This window comes from Salarias fasciatus, chromosome 9 (genome assembly GCF_902148845.1).
Source record: "Salarias fasciatus chromosome 9, fSalaFa1.1, whole genome shotgun sequence".
Classification (NCBI taxonomy): Eukaryota; Metazoa; Chordata; class Actinopteri; order Blenniiformes; family Blenniidae; genus Salarias; species Salarias fasciatus.
The window spans coordinates 15153930-15171722 of record NC_043753.1 but is presented as its reverse complement, the minus strand read 5'-3'; the positions used below and the strand labels follow the sequence as shown (position 1 = coordinate 15171722).

At 42.6% G+C, this 17793-nt stretch overlaps 2 protein-coding genes across 2 annotated transcripts; one reads left to right on the top strand and one right to left on the bottom strand.

Annotated features, from left to right (window-relative positions):
* Nucleotides 1-878: 878 nt before the first annotated feature.
* armc1 (armadillo repeat containing 1) lies at nt 879-12094 on the bottom strand. The gene is made up of 7 exons (XM_030099240.1): nt 11807-12094; nt 10699-10907; nt 9978-10069; nt 7605-7797; nt 4755-4871; nt 3939-4013; nt 879-3162 (listed from the first exon to the last, which is right to left on the bottom strand). The coding sequence occupies exons 2-7, from the start codon at nt 10858-10860 to the stop codon at nt 2971-2973; spliced, it is 831 nt and encodes a 276-aa protein (XP_029955100.1). The 5' UTR covers nt 10861-10907; nt 11807-12094; the 3' UTR covers nt 879-2970.
* Nucleotides 12095-12384: 290 nt separating this feature from the next.
* On the top strand, nt 12385-17444 carry mtfr1 (mitochondrial fission regulator 1). Its single transcript, XM_030099239.1, has 8 exons — nt 12385-12448; nt 13223-13322; nt 13835-13933; nt 14703-14845; nt 14942-15174; nt 15365-15608; nt 15824-16004; nt 16212-17444. Exons 2-8 carry the CDS (start codon nt 13287-13289, stop codon nt 16257-16259), a joined length of 984 nt encoding a protein of 327 aa, XP_029955099.1. The 5' UTR covers nt 12385-12448; nt 13223-13286; the 3' UTR covers nt 16260-17444.
* The last annotated feature ends 349 nt before the right edge of the window (nt 17445-17793 follow it).

Below are 17793 nucleotides of genomic sequence, written 5' to 3'. Positions count from 1 at the left end.
GTGAGCCTGAATTTGCACAGAGGTGGTGAATATGTGTGTATCGTCTTGTCCAACTAACATGTCAGGGATGTGCTCTGCCTTCACACGTTTACACGGGATCAGTTCCAGTTTTACAATACAAAATGTGTCTCTAAAGTGAAGCTATTTTGTGGGAAAAAAAGCTAATAGAGGAACCATTTGTTACTGCACTCCAAAAATTCTCCTTTTGTTCAGTTGATTCAACATTAGAGAGTAACTCACCCAAGCTTACACAGACGTGACTAAATTATTCACAAGCTGCACTAAAATTGATTTTCTTCTTTCCCCCCCTTTCGGTGTCTTTTAATGACTCTTCTCTTCATTCTCCAGGAATTTGTCGGGACGGACAAACGTTTGGAGCAAAATCAGCCTGGGGAAAAACCGAAAGTGTTCTGTAAACACTAAATGTAATTCCTTGTCACCGGCCGTCTGGATGATGGAGCAGCTAAGTGAAGGCCCTCTCTTCAGCTTGGCACAGCAGTTCAGCCGCGGCTCCGCAGCATCAGCAGCGGCAGCAGTGGCTTCAGGGCCTCCAGCTGGGGCTGGCTGCTGCCTACCAGCACCCAGGCTGGGGGAAGTGGTGGGCAGGGCCACAGGATCGCCCTGGGGCACCTCACTTATGCACCAGTAAAGAAAACCGAATTTGGCCTCTCCCTCTCTCCGCCCGGCGAGGAATGTTTGCCGCCCTCAGCGGTTTGATTTGACAAAGTGAGGTCCGGAGCGCCGCGCACGTCAGGAAGATGAAGGAATCAGGAGGTTCACCGTGCATGCAATTAAAAAAAAAAATGACGCACAAGCAATTTAAGGTTGAAATTTTATGGTTATTTGTTTTAAGAGTGTATTGGAATCTACAGTTTTAAGATTTGCATACATTATTTTACATCTGCTGACACGCTGTACATGTGAAGTTACTTTTTTTTTTTTTGGAGGATCTAGTCTAAAGACCTCTGCTGTGTGACGCTCAAGATGTTATGGATCAAAACGTAATGGGAATTTACACACCGATTCATACATTAGGACGGGTCTGAACAATGTTCAAGTACTTCTTTCCAGTATGCACTGAGAAAACAAATATTAAAATGAGCCTAAAACGATGCAACAGAAGGACTCCTAACGCTGAGAAATGGACAAAACACAAAGAAATAATACTAGAATAATAACACCTTTCTGTTTAGAAACACTATTTCACTGGCTGATGCTGAGCTATGATGACAACATTTAAAATGATTATTGCTATTTTGAGAGGACGACCGGCACCAGTTCATGTTATTCAGGTTATTCTGGGCCATTCCTCCGTTTGACTCCAACCAAGAGTGACGTCTCCGCACAATCAAAGGAATAAAGGTCGCCTGGTCAGCAGTGTGTGTAATAATTGTCTGACACTCACACATGTCACAATAATTAAAACCTGGAATGAGTCACGGGATGTTAGGTACTAAAGTAAAAGAAAAACCCCTCGCAGAGAGACATGGCGTCAGCTGCTACAACTTCCGTACGCTAGTTTGGGATCTAAGATGCAAACCAGTAAAAGAGCAGAACAAAACATCCTTCACGCGTGACGTTTTTTTGGGAACCAGGCACCATTTACAAGCTTGAACCACATCCTAGTTACGGCATAATCAACACTGCTCGTGCAGTTCAGTCCTCTGTGCGGTTGCATGTGCACCGAACGGACAGGAAATGCTTTAAGGACACTGCTGGCTAAACTGAATTTTAACCTACGTGTTCAGGAGCGGCTACAATACTGTACAAATGTCGTTGAGACTCCTTGTAACACTGGGAAACACTGGACAAGCAGGCCGCTAACTGGTTTTGTCTTTCCCATGCTGACCTAGAGCTTTGACTAAAACTACGGTGATGCTGATGAGAGACAGGAGGCTGAAAGCAGAGGTAGCCTAAAATCTGTGCAATCCGCGAAGGGAGCCGCCCGACCGTTCACGGCCGACACAGAGCTCACACTGGATTATTACTGCATGATTATGACGTTGCAGGCAAGAAGATATTCAACTAACGCAACTCTACACGTTACAGAATTGTGCAAAAAGTAATCAGCTAACAAGCCAATTTTAAGTTGCTTTGTCAGATTTCAACGCAGTCCTCTAACACGTGAACCAGTGGGCGAGTGCGCTGCAGCCTCTTGCTGGTGTCTTTCTGCTATTTCTACTGAACCTTTCAGCGAGTTTACAAAGCTGAGGACAGACATCAAACATGCTCGGAGCTCGCGACAAAAATCATTCGATGATCAATGAATAAATAATTACGGTGAAATGTCAAAAAAAAAACAAAAAAAAAAAAAAAAAGGCACGCACAATAATCACAGATGTAGGCATTGGGCAAATTGGCACAAAAGCATAACAGCATGCTGGAGAAAAATAAAGGGGGAATTAGGAAAAAGAAGAGGCAAAAAAAAAATTATGAAATTATAAAATTTCAAGTTGAAGATCGATTAAAATCAACTGACGCAGGAGAAAAAAAAAAAAAATAAAAAACGGACACCAAAATCATGCACCAAAATAAGAATCTGGTCATTTTTACCAGCTTCGTTAAGCGCTCGGTCTGCACGGTCGTACACGTCAGTGGCGAGTTATTTGGTTTCGGTTGTTGAACTCCCTTCTTTACGTCTGTTGAGATACACATGTAGCTAGTATATGGTTGTGCACATACAGCCAGCAGTGGGTTCGTTGTTCGTTATATACACACACACACACGCGCGCGCGCACACACACACACACACACACACAGTTTGAAGTTATTGCAGGTTTCGCTCGGCAGTCCAGCACTTGTTGCACACGCGCGGCCGTGCTCTGTGCGCCTCACAGAGTGAAGGACTCTGGGCTATTGTAGGCCCGTGAGGCAGGGTTCAGTCCAGGACTAGGCTGTGAGAAGCTAAGGCTGCAGCTGGATTGTATCGTTGAGGAGACGGGAGCGCGGAGAGGGGACGGTGGGAGGTCGTCACCAGTAGAAGGAGCGTGTCAGGAAGTTGGCGGCCGTGCTGAGCCAGCCCATGCCGTCTGTGATCGATCCCACGCGCGTGACGGCCTTATCCTGCTCCTGGGACGGGCTCTCGTCCTCGGGCAGGTAGTCCGGGATGTCTGTGTTTTCCTCTACCAGCACTGCTGAGTCCTCCTGGAATGGCACCATCAACTGCACGAAAACAAACAGAATTATTAACTTTGTTTTTAATCTGCTGGAATAATTTTTTTGAATATATACAATTTGCCATAAAGGAATAAAAGCGTTTTGTCACTACTGTAATCATCTCCAATGTCTGCTAAAATACATGACTGAGTCAGGCCTGCCCCCTGCTGGCTGCAGGTTGCATTGCTACTAATGCTTCCTTTGTCTCCTGAAAGCTTTGAAGCAACCTGCACTCAAACTGTTTAAACTGTGGGACTTCCATTATTATTTGAGTCCAATTCTACACATTAATTCAACATATAAATTGAGAAAAGTGTTCCAAAATGATGAGTCCGGAAAAAAGAAAAAAAAGATGCAGCGAGGCCTGATCTTGTCTTAGACAAACACAGCTAGCCTGCGGGCGAAGGCAGAGATGTGACTAGCTAATCATGTCAGTGTGAATAAGTCTCAGCCACAGGCAGGGGGCCAGCTTTGTATAGAGATACACACAACATACAGCCAGCACACTGACCTATTAACGGACTTCTTCTAGCTCAGTGGCTCCCGATACTGCTCCTCAGAGACCACTGCCCTGCGTTTCTAATGTCGCTCAGCTTAAACACACCTGATTCAGATGAAGGCCTTGTTATGCGGCCTCCGCAGAGCGTCTGACGAAAACTAATTGATCCGAGTCCGGTGTGTCGGAGCACTGAGACGTCAGAGGAGCAGGACTGGGAGCAGCCGCCGTAAACAATGTGACGACTGCTTCTTTCTTCCATGCCACTGGTTCGAGCTGAACTTACCTCTCCTCCATTCTCCGTCTTCACCACCTGCTGAGCCTTCATTACTTTGGTGGAATTAATTGCTGTTCCCAGCGCCTGTGGGGGAAGAGCAAGTTTGCTTTTAATTTGAGCGGGTCTGAATATCTCTCTTTATATCAAACATGAACCATGGAAAAGCTGTCCTGCAATGCCAAACAGTATTTCAACTCTCAAAAAAGGTGAGTTGAAACTGCTACAGTGACAAATCTCCAATGATAACTCATCCAACTGTCCTGGACTATATAATGCTAACATCCAATGGTTTAAAATCCAGACAATTTGGTGTTTTGCTTACTTGAGTCCCAAACCCTGCATATTTATCAAAAAAGTGTTGATCAACATATATTAAAAAAAACCCTTCAAGAATAATTTCAGTTTGAAGTTATTGGCATTTTACAGATGGTCAAACAACAAAAAAAGACAAAATCCTCCAGCATTCCCTGAGGCAGAGGATGATTTATAGACAGATGATACATTTGGCCAGAATTCAAACATGAAGTGGTCACTGGTTTGCAATACGAAGCAAAGAAAGAAGCATACTTACAAATAATCAATGATTAACAATAAAAAGCATCAAACCCATTTTTAATCTAATTTTACTCAAGTTTTATTCTACTGAAAACAGTTTAGAGAGAAAAAAAAAATCAACCACCAGTCAAACAACCAATGAAAAAGAACTGTCTGTATAATGTGGTGACAGCCAAGCACCACATACAACAATACAGGTGTGATTTATTGTGTTGTTACAAAAAAATCCACATTAATAACACTGAATCTGTAAAGTGGATGAACACATACCTCGGCTTTGAGGTCCGAGCGGATCCTGACTACACATCTCTTGACGGCCATCTGGAAGGTGAAACTGATGACTCCTCGAATCTTGAGCAAAGCCTCCTCACACAGGCTCCTCCGGGTCTGACGAGACAGAAACCAGCGGCAAGTCATGAGCAGAACCCGGAACCTGACCGATGATGAACCAGGAAACGAGTGTCGGTACATCACACAGCGTACTTAGGCCGTGTTTAAACCCCAAAATCCACTTTTTTTTTTAAATGCATGCCACTTTTTATCTGTTTTTTCTCAAGTATTCACATGTTGACCTTGTGCAGCTGGTGGTTATCTATGGAGGACTGACTCAAACAGTGGGAGGACTACTGGGCTACTCAAGAGGAGAAGGTGACTGCACAAATCGCAGCTCAGCATGACGACTACCAGGAGAAGCTGAGGCTCCGTGTCCAGCAAGGCTGAGCTCATGGCCTGAATTAGGTGGAGACCCAGAGGAAACTTATGGACGCTGACTGGAAGAGAACATTTCAAGCTCTGGAACTTCAACAGCAGATCGGGGCGAAAGAGGAGGCACTGAAATGCTCCAAAGAGGTGGAGGAGACCTGGACGGCCAAAGAGGAAGAATGGATGGAGAACAAGACGACGCCCAAACTGGACACCCAGGTTCTCATCGACCGGATCGGCCTCTGTGAGTGACCGGCAGAAGGCCAAGATGAAGAAGACAGAGAAGACAGAGGCTGACAAGAAGAGAGAGAGAGAGAAGAGAGGGAGGGAGGAGTGAAGGACCGGAGACAAAGAAGAAGTGGTTCGCTCTGTTCCAGCCAGGCGGCTGTCGGCCTCTCTGTGTGGAGCGTCCATGTTCCTCCTGTGCCTGCAGGGGGTTTTCTCCAGGGACTCTGACTTCCTCCCACATTTGTCTCACTGACCATCTCAGCTGTCCTTTTGCCTTCATCGGTTTAATAACAGAAAAAGAAATCCTCTCATGAACTGAATCAGAACTGTATGTGTGATTGATAAGAACTTGTTTAAGTTTGCAGGTTATCAAACACAGATCATGTCTCATCCTTTCAGCAATAAATCTTTAACGAATCACTCAACGCATTAAAACATTATTTGATATGGAAATTGCTGTAACTGCAGCATGCAAATACTTAAATAGTCATTAAAACAATGAGAATGAAGTACATAAATATATGGAAAGCATTCAAATTGTGTATATTTCATTATTGTATGGAGAAATGTTGTAATTGCCCTTTACTGGAAACAGTAGTTCGCCCACAGAACATAAGAGTCGTGATACTTTATTATAGCCAAAGCTTGGAGCACAATTTAAACTGACGATTCAAGCAGTGAAATGTGAAAATAGTTTAAGACCAACAGCGACTTCACTGGCGACAATGATGATGAACAAAAGACTGCAAAGCAGGGGTGTCAGACATGAGGCCTGTGGGCCAAATCCAGCCCGCAAGAAGCTTTAATCCTGTCCGCCAAACCACCAAGTAACCTGGAAAAATCTAAAAAAAAAAAATGTAAATAAATTCTTTAGGAGTTGAACACTGCAGAAATATTATTTGGGAAGGGAGGAAGTGACAATATTCTTGTCATTCCTGTTATCTTGTTACTGTTACTCTTTTTGTTATGTATTCTGTAAATATGAAAAAGTTTAAAATAAATTTACTGGAAACAGGAAGTGGCGTGTCCTTCCTTGGCCAATTTGGCTGAAACAAGTGCTGTGTCCGAATGTCCACACTATTTCCTATATGGGGCACTACGTAGTTAAGAGGCCATTTGTAGGGGTGTCCGAATGTCCAGATAGCAAAAAAGAAGGGCACTAGAAATTTCCCACAATGTATCTTGAAAAGTAGTGAGCATCGATGGTCCCTAGATGGCTCAATATTACCCATCGTGCATTGCGAATCTCCAGCAAAATAGCGGAAGAGCAGCAGCGCAAGCCGGGAATAATTTAATAATATATTTTTATTTATTCTTCACCGATTAGAAAGATGACAAGGAAATTAAATGCAGAATAAGAGCACATTAAAAAATATATATTACAAAACGTCTGGTTACCATGGTACCGGCCGGGGGTCATGTGATCAACGCTGAGGGAAAAACTAGGGAGCTGTGTGTCCGAATCGCCAACGGATTCAGGATTCAGGGCACTACAAAGTCCACTATGTCGTCCAGCACTATATAGTGATTGAGGAGTTAGGGCATAGTGTGGACATTCGGACACGAGTCTGCCTGTGATCACAATGAAAGTATGACCACCACCATCGACCACAGCGCCACCTGCTGGAAACAGGAAATGTACAGTGACGCATGAGAGTCCAACTCTAGCACCAGTCACTATGTGACCCACAAGAAATAGGAAGCGGGTCTCACATGCTCGAAAATGACTTTGACCCCACTGGCTTAAAAATCACAGATAACATTAAAATGTGAAAGTGGAGAAAACATACAGAATAACATTTACCTTCAAACTACATGCTTTTGGAAAGCAGTGTTGACATAAATGTGGTTTCCAGCTGCCAGTGTTACGTGTTTTCACCTCCGGTGATAGGGATGCAGCCCACCGGAGGCCGTCTGTCTGCTGTAATGTAATCTGGCTAGGTGCACGCTTCCTGCAGAGCAGCATTCAGGTTCAATCTGAGCGTCCTGCTGTTCAATGGCTGACATTTACAAGCTGACCCCTCCGCCTTGCAATCATATGCCAGATAGACGCCACCAAGAAGCTTTGGCAACAGTTGGATCATGACAGCTGCAAACACGCTGAACTGTAAAGAGATTCTTGCGCATCAACAGGCATCCGCCGTGTGTCCAGGAGCGACAGACATGTGCCAGTACCCGGCGAACACTCACCGAGTCGTCCAGCCCGTCGATGTGCAGCACTACAGTTTTGGCCCTCTTGTTATTGGATCCCAAGAAAAACTGGGCTTTACGTCGGCAGGAGGCGGCGGCCGCCTCGGCTTGTTCGGCCTCTTCTTTACCGGCGGACTGCAGAATCTCATAGATTTCAGAGGCCAGCAGTTTGGTCTCCCCAGGTGAAGTGCTCCTGTGGGTGAAGGAAAAACAAATTAAAAACTGTCATTAAAAAAAAAAAAAAAAAAAAAAAAAAAAAAAAAACACCCTGCAATTCAGCATATTCTGCAAAAAAAAGTGATTTATGAACACAAGCTGTCAGTGCCACTCAACTGCTTATTCTCTGAAGCACTGTAATGCTGACATGCTGTATTTGTCATACATAAACCTGGTGATGAGAGAAGCCAGAAAATAGTCCATTCAAGCTGGTAAACTGTAACTCTGTCTCGTTAGGAAAACTCTGGTGAATCGTGTGAGGGGACAACAGGTAAAAGAACTTGTGCAGCTTACAGGCCTCACCAGGAGATGGTGTGAACCCATCAATGCTCTAACGCTCTGAATCTGCTAGTTTGAAATAATTCTTTGTACATCTATTAAGTGGAACTCAAAAAATAAGCAGCCAATTAGTAGTGCGCACACACGCGTGCTCAAATAAGTTACAAAAGATCAGCAGCACTTGTTCGGCAACCGTGTATATTTCAAGAGTGATCTGGGTTACTAGAACAGGCTGTACAGTTTTATGTCACCATAGTGTCACTCCTCATTTGCTAACCCTCTACGACATTGGCTGCTTGGCATAGCTGCCCTCCGGGAGCTTAAAGACCACAGCACCACAGGGAACATTCCTGCAGCACCTCGCTGAAAGCTCGTCAGCGGCGCCGACAAACTAAATACTGTAATCGGCTGATTTATCCAATTATTTCACACTGTGCGCACCGAAAGGTTGGCAGCACCTCGTCAACTGTCACACTTTTAATTAGTTGAAGGATACTAAATTATATTCACACCTATTCTGTGCAACTTCACGAAACGCTTCCCCTCAGCCATGTGTTCCCACTTTGTCCAGCTATATTTGACCTCCACACAAAGTCACAGCGGCTCAACTGTGAGCCCAAAAAGTTGCTTCCGCCTCCATAAGGACTCCACTTGATGGCACTTGAAGGAAAAGATCCACCGCAGGAGAGCTTTAAAACACCTGCTGGTAAAATCAGCTGACTCTTCATGACTAGAATCATCTCTATTTTAAAAAGTTTTCAATATAATCTAATGGAGTGAAACTGAGCATAGTGTTATTAAAACAATGTGAAATATGACCAATATGACGCAAATACTTTGTTGTAGTAATCTTAGCGATGACCTTTAATGCTCCATCCTTTCAACATCTTTTGAAAACTTTCACTTAGATTGATACACATTAAAAATTTTGAAGTGATGTTACACTAACTGTGCTGAAAAAGTGAGGAGATTTTATACTAACTGTACATGTTTAGCCTTTACATGTCAGGTGAGATAAATTTGACATGCACAGCTATTTAAATGTTTACAACTGTTTCACTGTGATTTTTGTTCTTTAGCAGAGGGTTTGAATTCTTATTTCTAATTCTAGTCATAAAGTTTTCTCACATTCTGACCTACAGCAACAGAAGATTCATGTGAGAGACCATCAACACCGTCACGACTCATTTCTGCATAGAAAACAACCGGTGTGCCATGAAATGCCAGCGCCGTGCTTTTATACGGACACTGTCCCTGTTTGTTATTAACAGCTGGCCAATCACAGACGTGGAAAAACCTGCTGGTTGCAGGGCGCCATGTTTTATACACCAAAAGAAGCAGCAGGGTCTTACAGGAACACTGACGGTCTCACACACTCCGAGTCAATAAGATGTGGCTTCACTAATAAAGCTGACATAAGATGCTCCAATCTCATCCTCCATCAACCACTATTTCTTCCCTATCAAACTTATTAAAATCCCAAAGAACTTCATACTTCTGACACAATAACATTAAGGACAAAACATTAATTTTCTGTTCCACATATTCAACTGACTAATAGGTGTCAAAAAAAGAGCTAATGAGGTTTATTCACAGATGCCAGTGGTACTAATGTTATGGCTGCTCAGTGTAAGAGTAAACTCATCAGGAACGTGAACAGATAATGTCATCCATCAACATTTACAGCAAGTTGAGCCTTGTCACTGTATTGTAATGTAACTGAGATGTCTTTCACGGCCAGCAGGACACCAACAGGCCTGGACATTTTGTGGATCAGAAAACAATATAAAGTGTAGGTTAAGGCTTTGTGCAAGGAAAAATGCATCGTGAGAATGTGTGTGTATGTGTGTGTGTGTGTGTGGTGCAACAGGAACTTGCTTCTGCATGACATTCTGCAAACTCAGCATCATGCCCAGCTCGCCCTTCATCTTCTCCCGGTTGGCTCGACATTCTGCCAGGTAGCGCACGGCCTGCAAGGACAAGGGCAACTGTTATCTATCCACTGCTAATAGCTGACAGACGCATCGCGATATTAAAAGATAGAGTACTTTCTAAATGGCTGCGCAAGTGCAGTGGCAAAATATTACATAACAGGTATAAATACACACGGACTGACTCGATGTTTACACTTCATGGATTACCGTCAAGGAGCGAGGGTTACATAAAGCCACTTCAAAGTGCACTCGCACAACAAGTCATGTATGGGACAAAAGAGCGGCTGGGGAGAACGTGGGGAGAAGAAGCAATATGAAGACTCTGCGCTGCGTTTGTACCACAGCAGACAGCAGATGTCACCATTGCACAGTGCTTTTAAAAATGTGGTGGCAGGCAACAGGGGTCAGTGTTTGACCGTGGAGGTAAAGTAATGGCCTTGAAGCTGTCACTAAAACCTGCTGTGATCCCACTGGGCAGCAATGAAGGGACAAAGAAAATGAATGAAAAAATGTCTACAGAGACAAACAAGAGTGTGAAGTTTACTGATTATTAAAAACAATTTTAGTCACACATGTTGCTGTTAAATCTATGTATTCAAGCTATCCTGATTCAAAGAGGTCTAAGAGAACAAACCCATAAAAACAAATCAATACAAGCTGCTTACCAATAACGCTGAGTAGACAACCTGTGGATTAGGATGGTCAAAAAACAGGATGAGACCTGGCAGACAGCCCTGGTCTTCTACGATGGCTCTTCGATTCAAAGGGTCAGCAGCAAGATCTCGCAGCTGGTTCACCACAGTCAGGGCATCCAGCTCCGCACTCATGGTGCCGTTCGTCTGGTGTCCACACTCATCAAACCAACCTCTTCCCTCTACAGAAGCATAAAAAAAAAAACGAAACAATCAAACATAAAAGCTCACTGTTAACATCTGAAGAAGCATTTAACAACTGTTTCATCATGTTTGCAAATGATTAAAAACTTGTCTTTATTTCTTCTGACCCCCGGAAAATCCAGGAACCACAAAACCAAGTCACAATAAACTCATATCATTAATAAACTTATATTATGAAGCACAGTGATAGTGTATGATAATATCAAGACAAAGTTAAAATATATACAGTTTTGCCCTTTTTATCTTTCATTAAAAAAATAGTAAATATATTGAATATAATTGCAAAATATAAAACAAGAGGTAATATAGGCCATGGGTAAGATTACACACTCAATAAAAACTGAAACTGAAAGGCACGACAACAATATAAACATAAAAGGTGATTGGTTTTTTTTTTTTTTAGATAAAGAAAAAAAATGTATCAATAATACAATTTGAGATTTAAAAAAAACATACAACAGTTATAAAAATAGTCAAACCTAAGATTAATGAGGTAGATTTAAATGATCATGTCTTTTTGTCAGAGTTTTTCTTGACTGACTGGGTAAACTGGTTCACCTTACTATAATAGGTGTCAATGACATGTGCCATGAGGGCATCTTACTAAGACCTACAATGCAACATTATCTTCAACTGGGTGTAATATATCATTGCAGAATTTTCAGATTGACATCACCACAATTTGACAATTTAAATCTATTATTCACTTATTTTAAGTGTCGCTAGTTAGCGGATAGCTTAGCATGCTAGAGTTGGTAAATGTTAATGTTATGCCTGTATACGCTGATACTTAATTCCAAGCGCTGACAAAGACAAGTAAACAGGGTAAAAAATGTTAATTTATGACAAAGAGAGTTTCCTCGACCCCCAGCCTCACCTTAAATCACGCCCTGCGGTACAGAGACGATGCGGAGCTAAGCTAGGCTAGTGAACGGCACTTCACTATTATGGCATAACCTTATTGTCAGTTTTCACAAAGATGACGAGACAACTCGGGTCTCCCTCCGTGACAACACAACAGCTGCGCAACAACAAAGAGATATGCTATATATTACTTTAAAAGCAATTAATCCTCCTAAAGCCGGGCCTGTGTCCCTTTCTGCACTACAATCCGTTAGCTAGCGGCCGTGCACCGTGTTTGGGTTCTGTGCCACAGCGGCAGGTGCGGTCGTTTTGCGACCCGCGACATCCCGGTTTTCCACGAGGATTCCAGCCACAGCAAATGCGTGACAGTCCTCGCCGGGAAGTGCAGGGATATGCAACAAACGTACTTGGATTTCTTCAGCTCTGATTGGACTTGACAATTTGATTGACTGTTAGAATATCGAATCACATCACACATATGTTTTCATGTTGAAATGTGATTGGTTGATTTGTCTGTCAATCACTACACGTGACGTTTAATTGACACAAATCCCTAAAAAAACAATCCCAAGGCTCCTCCCACTACTAGTCACCTTCTGCCGCTGTGCTGTGGATCCGTCGGTTTGACAAGGTGGAAAAACTTGGTGCCAGTCCGGTAAGTTGTCTTCTAAGTCACTCACACCCTGTTATTAGTCATAATTATAACTGGAACGGGTGTCGCGTGTGCCGGCGAGCAAACATTATTGTTGACGTTGATTGTCTGCCTCAGAATAATATATTAAGTTTCTTTAAGGTATGCTAACCGTTGTTAGCCCCCCGCTAGCCTCTTCCCGCTAAGCTAAAATTAGTAAATTCGCCCTTAAGGTGATTTTATACATCAACAAGCTTTAAGTTTGGAGTAAAATAGTCGCAAAGACACGTCCTTTTGTGTACGTGTTGAAAGAGAGCGCCTAAACAGTCATAGCGTCGCCTCGGAAAATATTAATCAGTAGCAAAGTTACTAAGTGCAAAACAAACAAAGTAACAAAGAAGTTGGTTTATTGATACAAAGGATGTATTCGCCTCTGTTATCTGCCCCGTTAAATTAATAGCTTACATGTCCTGTTTTTGTTTTTTTCCGTGAACCATTCTGGTGCTTATTTTCCGTTTTCGCGTTGTCATTGTTGACCGTTGTTCCTATTTTAACAACTGAAATATTCATCTTTTGCTGGTAAAATCAAAAACTTACATCACATATTAACAATTCTATCATTATAGGAAGGACAAATTTTCAAAACTGTTGTTGATAATTTGAAAAGTTTATTAAAAGATTGTCATATGGTGCAACAGCAAAAAAATTACACGTGTATTTTGTGGATTTGTCACAGTTTTTGCATTAAAAGCTGATCACACCCGAATCTCTCACTTATGTTTGTATTCTGTTTTGTAGATTGTCATTTTGTGATGATGTTTGGGCATGTACCCGTTCCCCCTGCTGATACACATCGATAGAAATGAGTGAAAACAATGCCCGGATCGAGATGGACCTGGTATGTTGACACTTTATATTGAGCTCTATAAAGGGTGCTGAAACACTTCTGTGAACTACAGCTGCAAAACTATCATGACATTATCAGTATTAACGTCATGATATGGCACTTTTTGATAGGATTGTCTGTGGAGATTATTATACTATGAAGCATTTTCTTTCTGGTTGCTTTTTAAATGCAATTTCTGTCTTTTAATAACAATCCAGACTTAACTTTTTCTTTGAATGCATTTCCAACTTCTTATGAAGCACCTTCAGTTGCCTCATATCTGTATGTCTAAAAGTTTTTGTATATGAATAAACCCCTCTTGCCTCTGCGGAGATAGTGTTATTTGAAAGAGTAACCCTGCTGCTATCACCCTCCATTCTGAATGAATGACCAGTGCCTTATCTCTCGTATTGAGAAAGCACAAGTCTCAGAAAAAAGAGTGGTCATTATTAACTAGAACAATATTTCAACTTTAAGTGATGTACGTTTTATTTTAAAGTTTTCTGATCCCTCTTATGTGGCAGGCTTTTGGATCAGCAAAGCCCTATGGGTCCTCCCGAAGTATCGTGAGGAGAATAGCCACAAATCTTCCCATTAAACCCTGCCCTCGGGTTCATTTTCAGGTAAGGGAATGTAACAACCATGTGTTTTCTGTTTATATTCATTACAAATCACCGTGTTGTCTGTGATGTTTGGAGATAATGCCATTAAGTCAGTTTTGTTCTCTTGAATGTATCAATCATACTTGCATGGTTTCAGTCCTGCCTCCTCTTTCTTCCTGCCCTTTCACTGTTGGGAGCCGCTGCGATGTGACAGCTCACGTGCCCTCTTCAACTTTTGTTTTCCTTTTGCTTCTCTGTTTTCACTTCAGAACTATAAACACAGCGAGGAATCACTGCGGCTGACTGAATTATTGAAGTGATCAGGCACATATTTTACTAAACAACTTGATCTCTGATCAGTGAGAGATCATTATTGTCTTGCATGTTCTGTCTTTATTGCAAATAGAGATATTTGATTTTACTGGCATGTAATGTTATAAACTCACTTGCTTTTCTGATTCTTCCGTTTCTTTCTTCACTCTGCTTTCTCTTCTCTCTTCTTCCTCCATACGCAGCTACCCTCCCTCGCTATGAGGAATGCAGTATGTCTGCTTTAGGTCAGTTTCTCAGCTACTCTGAACGGCTTGTTGCTGATGACAGACAATCTGAGTCACTTGAATTTTTCCAAAACATGTAGCCCTAGCCTGCTCTCTTCTGAACTGCTGAGTTTAACCTATTAGTTCTCACTTTATACTTTAACTAATTCTTTGTTGTAACATGTGCTGGTGTGTTTTTTGCGTTCTTCTTGTGTGATATTTCCTGAATGTTAGCTTCTCTCCCTCCATGTTAGCTTTTTCCGTACACTGAGGACACTGGTGTCCTCATCAGCACCAGCAGGCAGAGCGGCCTGGTGGCCTCTCTCGCCGATGTCGCCTGGATCGACAGGGATGAGGACGACGATGACGCTGATGAAGGCTTGTTTGGCAGAGCGAGGTAAGACCAGGCTAATAATCCAAAAAGAAAAAATCTTTTGTCTCTAATAGAGGTGATTCTGTTTCTTATCTTTGCTAAATTGTTCTTCCCAAACAGCTCCAGGATTCCGCCTGGACTCATGTTCCGTACACAGACTCATTCTCAGAGAAAACCTGCAACACGGCGGAGGTCGCTGCCCAGTCTGCATCAGGTGGAGCCAGATCCACAGGGGCCGACGACGGCCAACGAGGAGGCCATTCAGAAGATCAGCGCGCTGGAGACTGAACTTGCAAAACTCCGTGCTCAGATAGCACAAATCGTCCTGGCTCAGGAACAGAATGCACAACCAGGTGCGTTTTAACAAAAGGTTTCAAAATGTATATTTACCCTGCTCAATATTGCAAAATAGACTCTTTTTCTTTGTTTTTGCTGTAGTAATAGACGGTGTCCTCTAGGGGGCAGCAGCGTTTTGGATTCACAGCCACTGAGCTTTTTTTCTTTCTTTCTTTGTTTCACCACCTACCATCACATCAACCACAGGGGCGCCTCCGCCTCCCCCTCCACCCGCTGGCATCCCGCCCCCTCCCCCGCCGCCGCCTCCCCCTCCCCCGCTGCCGCCACCTCCGGCTCTGCAGCGGACATTTTCAGCCATTGATTTGATCAAAGAGCGCAAAGGGAGAAAGGCCGAGGGTCAGACTGTCCTGGAGCCGAGGCCGGCTGAGATTCCCAACATGCTCGATGTCCTGAAGGACATGGGCAAAGTCAAACTGCGATCAGTGAAGAGGTGGGCCTCAAAATCAGACGTGATTTCATCAGCTACCACGTTAAAACACTCAGCCGCTGCAAACTTTCTTGATTTTTACGAGCCTGTCTTACCAGCTTTAAATTGTCATCAGATACAGTGTTTCCTCTTTAGATTTTAAAACCATAACAAAAAAGCCTGATGTCAATAAAATGCATATAAAGTCCTTTGTTTTGTGTGTATTTTCATTTTCACAGTCGTCCTTTGGAAGATGATGCCAAAGTGAAATCCAAAGATCCGGCAGACGCTGCAGCTCTCATCGCTGAAGCCCTGAAACGCAAGTTTGCTCACCGCTATCGGCACAACAGCGAACAGGAGGACAAGGAGGACTTCACGCTTCCCGAGCCACAAGTCAAACCAGCGACTGAGACCCCTCTGGTGAGAGATGGTTCTGATTATTCTAGGATTAAAAGCTAAAGACCTAAAAAATAAAATAGAATGTTGTTTGATTCATTTCCAAGTGAACAGACTTTACAGAACATGACGCCTTTGTTGAGATCATACTTTAAAAGAAACCTCTTCTGTGATCTAAAGAAATCAAAGATTGGGTTTCCTCATCAAAGCCATCCTGTGTGTTTCTTCCAGTTCGGGCAGCACATGTTGAAGACAACTGGGAAGAGAAAGTTGCTGTGAGCTGGTGAATTCGCTCTCGAGGTCAAGATGGCCGGCAGACGCTCTAAAGTGCCTTTTTGACTCGTTGGTGTGGAGAAACAAAGGGATGTTCGCCTGATTTGGAACCGGCTGCCCCAATTATCGGTCATCTCATAGCATTTCCCGTGGCGATCCCGCTGCCCGTCTGTTTTTGCACTTTCATAACTTATGTCAGCTTTCTGTTTTATGTGCATGAGTTTTTATTTTGTCTCGGCCAGCGTCTACGGTTTATATGTGTGATTTAAAACTGACCACAGTCCTGATGAACACTACGTTATTTAAAGTTGTGAGTTCGTTCAATCATTAGTTGGGAGTTTAACCTGTGGCGTTTAGTGTCATTCATCTGTTCTGCATTCCATTTTTTTTTTTTTTTTTTTAAGTGTTTAAAGCTGAAGACTTTCTGAAGAAAGGAGCACTTTCTGACACGTGGACCATTGAGCTGCATTGTTTAGACTCGGAGACCAATAATGATTGGGACCCTTCTATTTATGTTGTTTATGTGGAAGATTTAGTTTTAACAGAGTTAATTATTATTAATTTTTTTGTCATTGTTTCTACAATATTTTATCTGTTGAGCCTCAGAGACCTGTCCCAGATCTTGCCATTTTCTCCATTTGCCTGTTTTGTCTTTTTTTTTCTGGTTAAAAAAAAGACGCATCCAAGTGTTATTGATGAATCATGTCCTCATGTATGGTTCACTTTTAAAAGCCAAAGACGTTCCACTAATATTCTGCAACTATGACTCTACATCGGTACAGGGGCGATGTTTTTATTTTCAGTGCCTACCTCGGTTTCCTTCTGTTGAAGAAACACTTGTGCAGCATCAGTCGGTTAAGAAGTCACGCTGCATTAACAGGCATAATGGGTCCTAAGGTACCCAGAGGAATCCTTCCCCAAAGGAGTAAAACTCATGCTTTGAGCCAGTACTCTTCACAGTGTGGATTAGTCATAAAGTTGAAGGCAATATTTAGGTTTGAGCGGTCGACTGCACCTTTGTTGCCATTTCCGTCAGCGTGGTTGCCGCTTCGAGTTAACTGTGTTACCCGTTTTTTGAGGGAAGGTGGACTGGGTGTGTCAGTAGTCTTTCAAATTTAGTTTTTAGACTTGTTTTACACAAATAACTTGAAATGTCAAATCTTTCAATAAAAGTTTCTTTCCTCTCTTGGATCAGTGTGTCTCATTGTTGTATTCAGGTTTGACATCATACAGAAGTAACGTTGTTACGCCAAGTTTATCTGAGAACCCAAAATGTTTGTTTTTTTTCCAAGGCTAATCAAATGAAAACAGGTCTCAAGTTAATCAAATCTTAGAATGTATTAGGGTTTACGAGCACAGCAGAGGTGAGAGGAAGGGAACTCAGCATTTCCACTAAGAGGTGAATCCATTCATTAGACCCTTTCTTCCAAAACAAGTCTTTCATTAGAGTACTGTACATGTTAAACAGGAACGTTTGCCCACAAGACTGACCCAGATAGATTATTCTGAAAGCAACACATTCTCCATCAACGGTCATATT

Excerpts from the sequence above, each read along its gene's own strand:
- armc1 (XM_030099240.1), bottom strand. The coding sequence starts at position 10,860 with ATGAGTGCGGAGCTGGATGCCCTGACTGTGGTGAACCAGCTGCGAGAT. Across the intron at positions 10,070-10,698 it reads TTGTCTACTCAGCGTTATTG|GCCGTGCGCTACCTGGCAGA; the intron begins GTAAGCAGCTTG and ends TTGTCCTTGCAG. Across the intron at positions 3,163-3,938 it reads AGACGGAGAATGGAGGAGAG|TTGATGGTGCCATTCCAGGA; the intron begins GTAAGTTCAGCT and ends GTTTTCGTGCAG.
- mtfr1 (XM_030099239.1), top strand. The coding sequence starts at position 13,287 with ATGAGTGAAAACAATGCCCGGATCGAGATGGACCTG. Across the intron at positions 13,934-14,702 it reads GCCCTCGGGTTCATTTTCAG|CTTTTTCCGTACACTGAGGA; the intron begins GTAAGGGAATGT and ends CCTCCATGTTAG. Across the intron at positions 15,175-15,364 it reads GGAACAGAATGCACAACCAG|GGGCGCCTCCGCCTCCCCCT; the intron begins GTGCGTTTTAAC and ends CATCAACCACAG.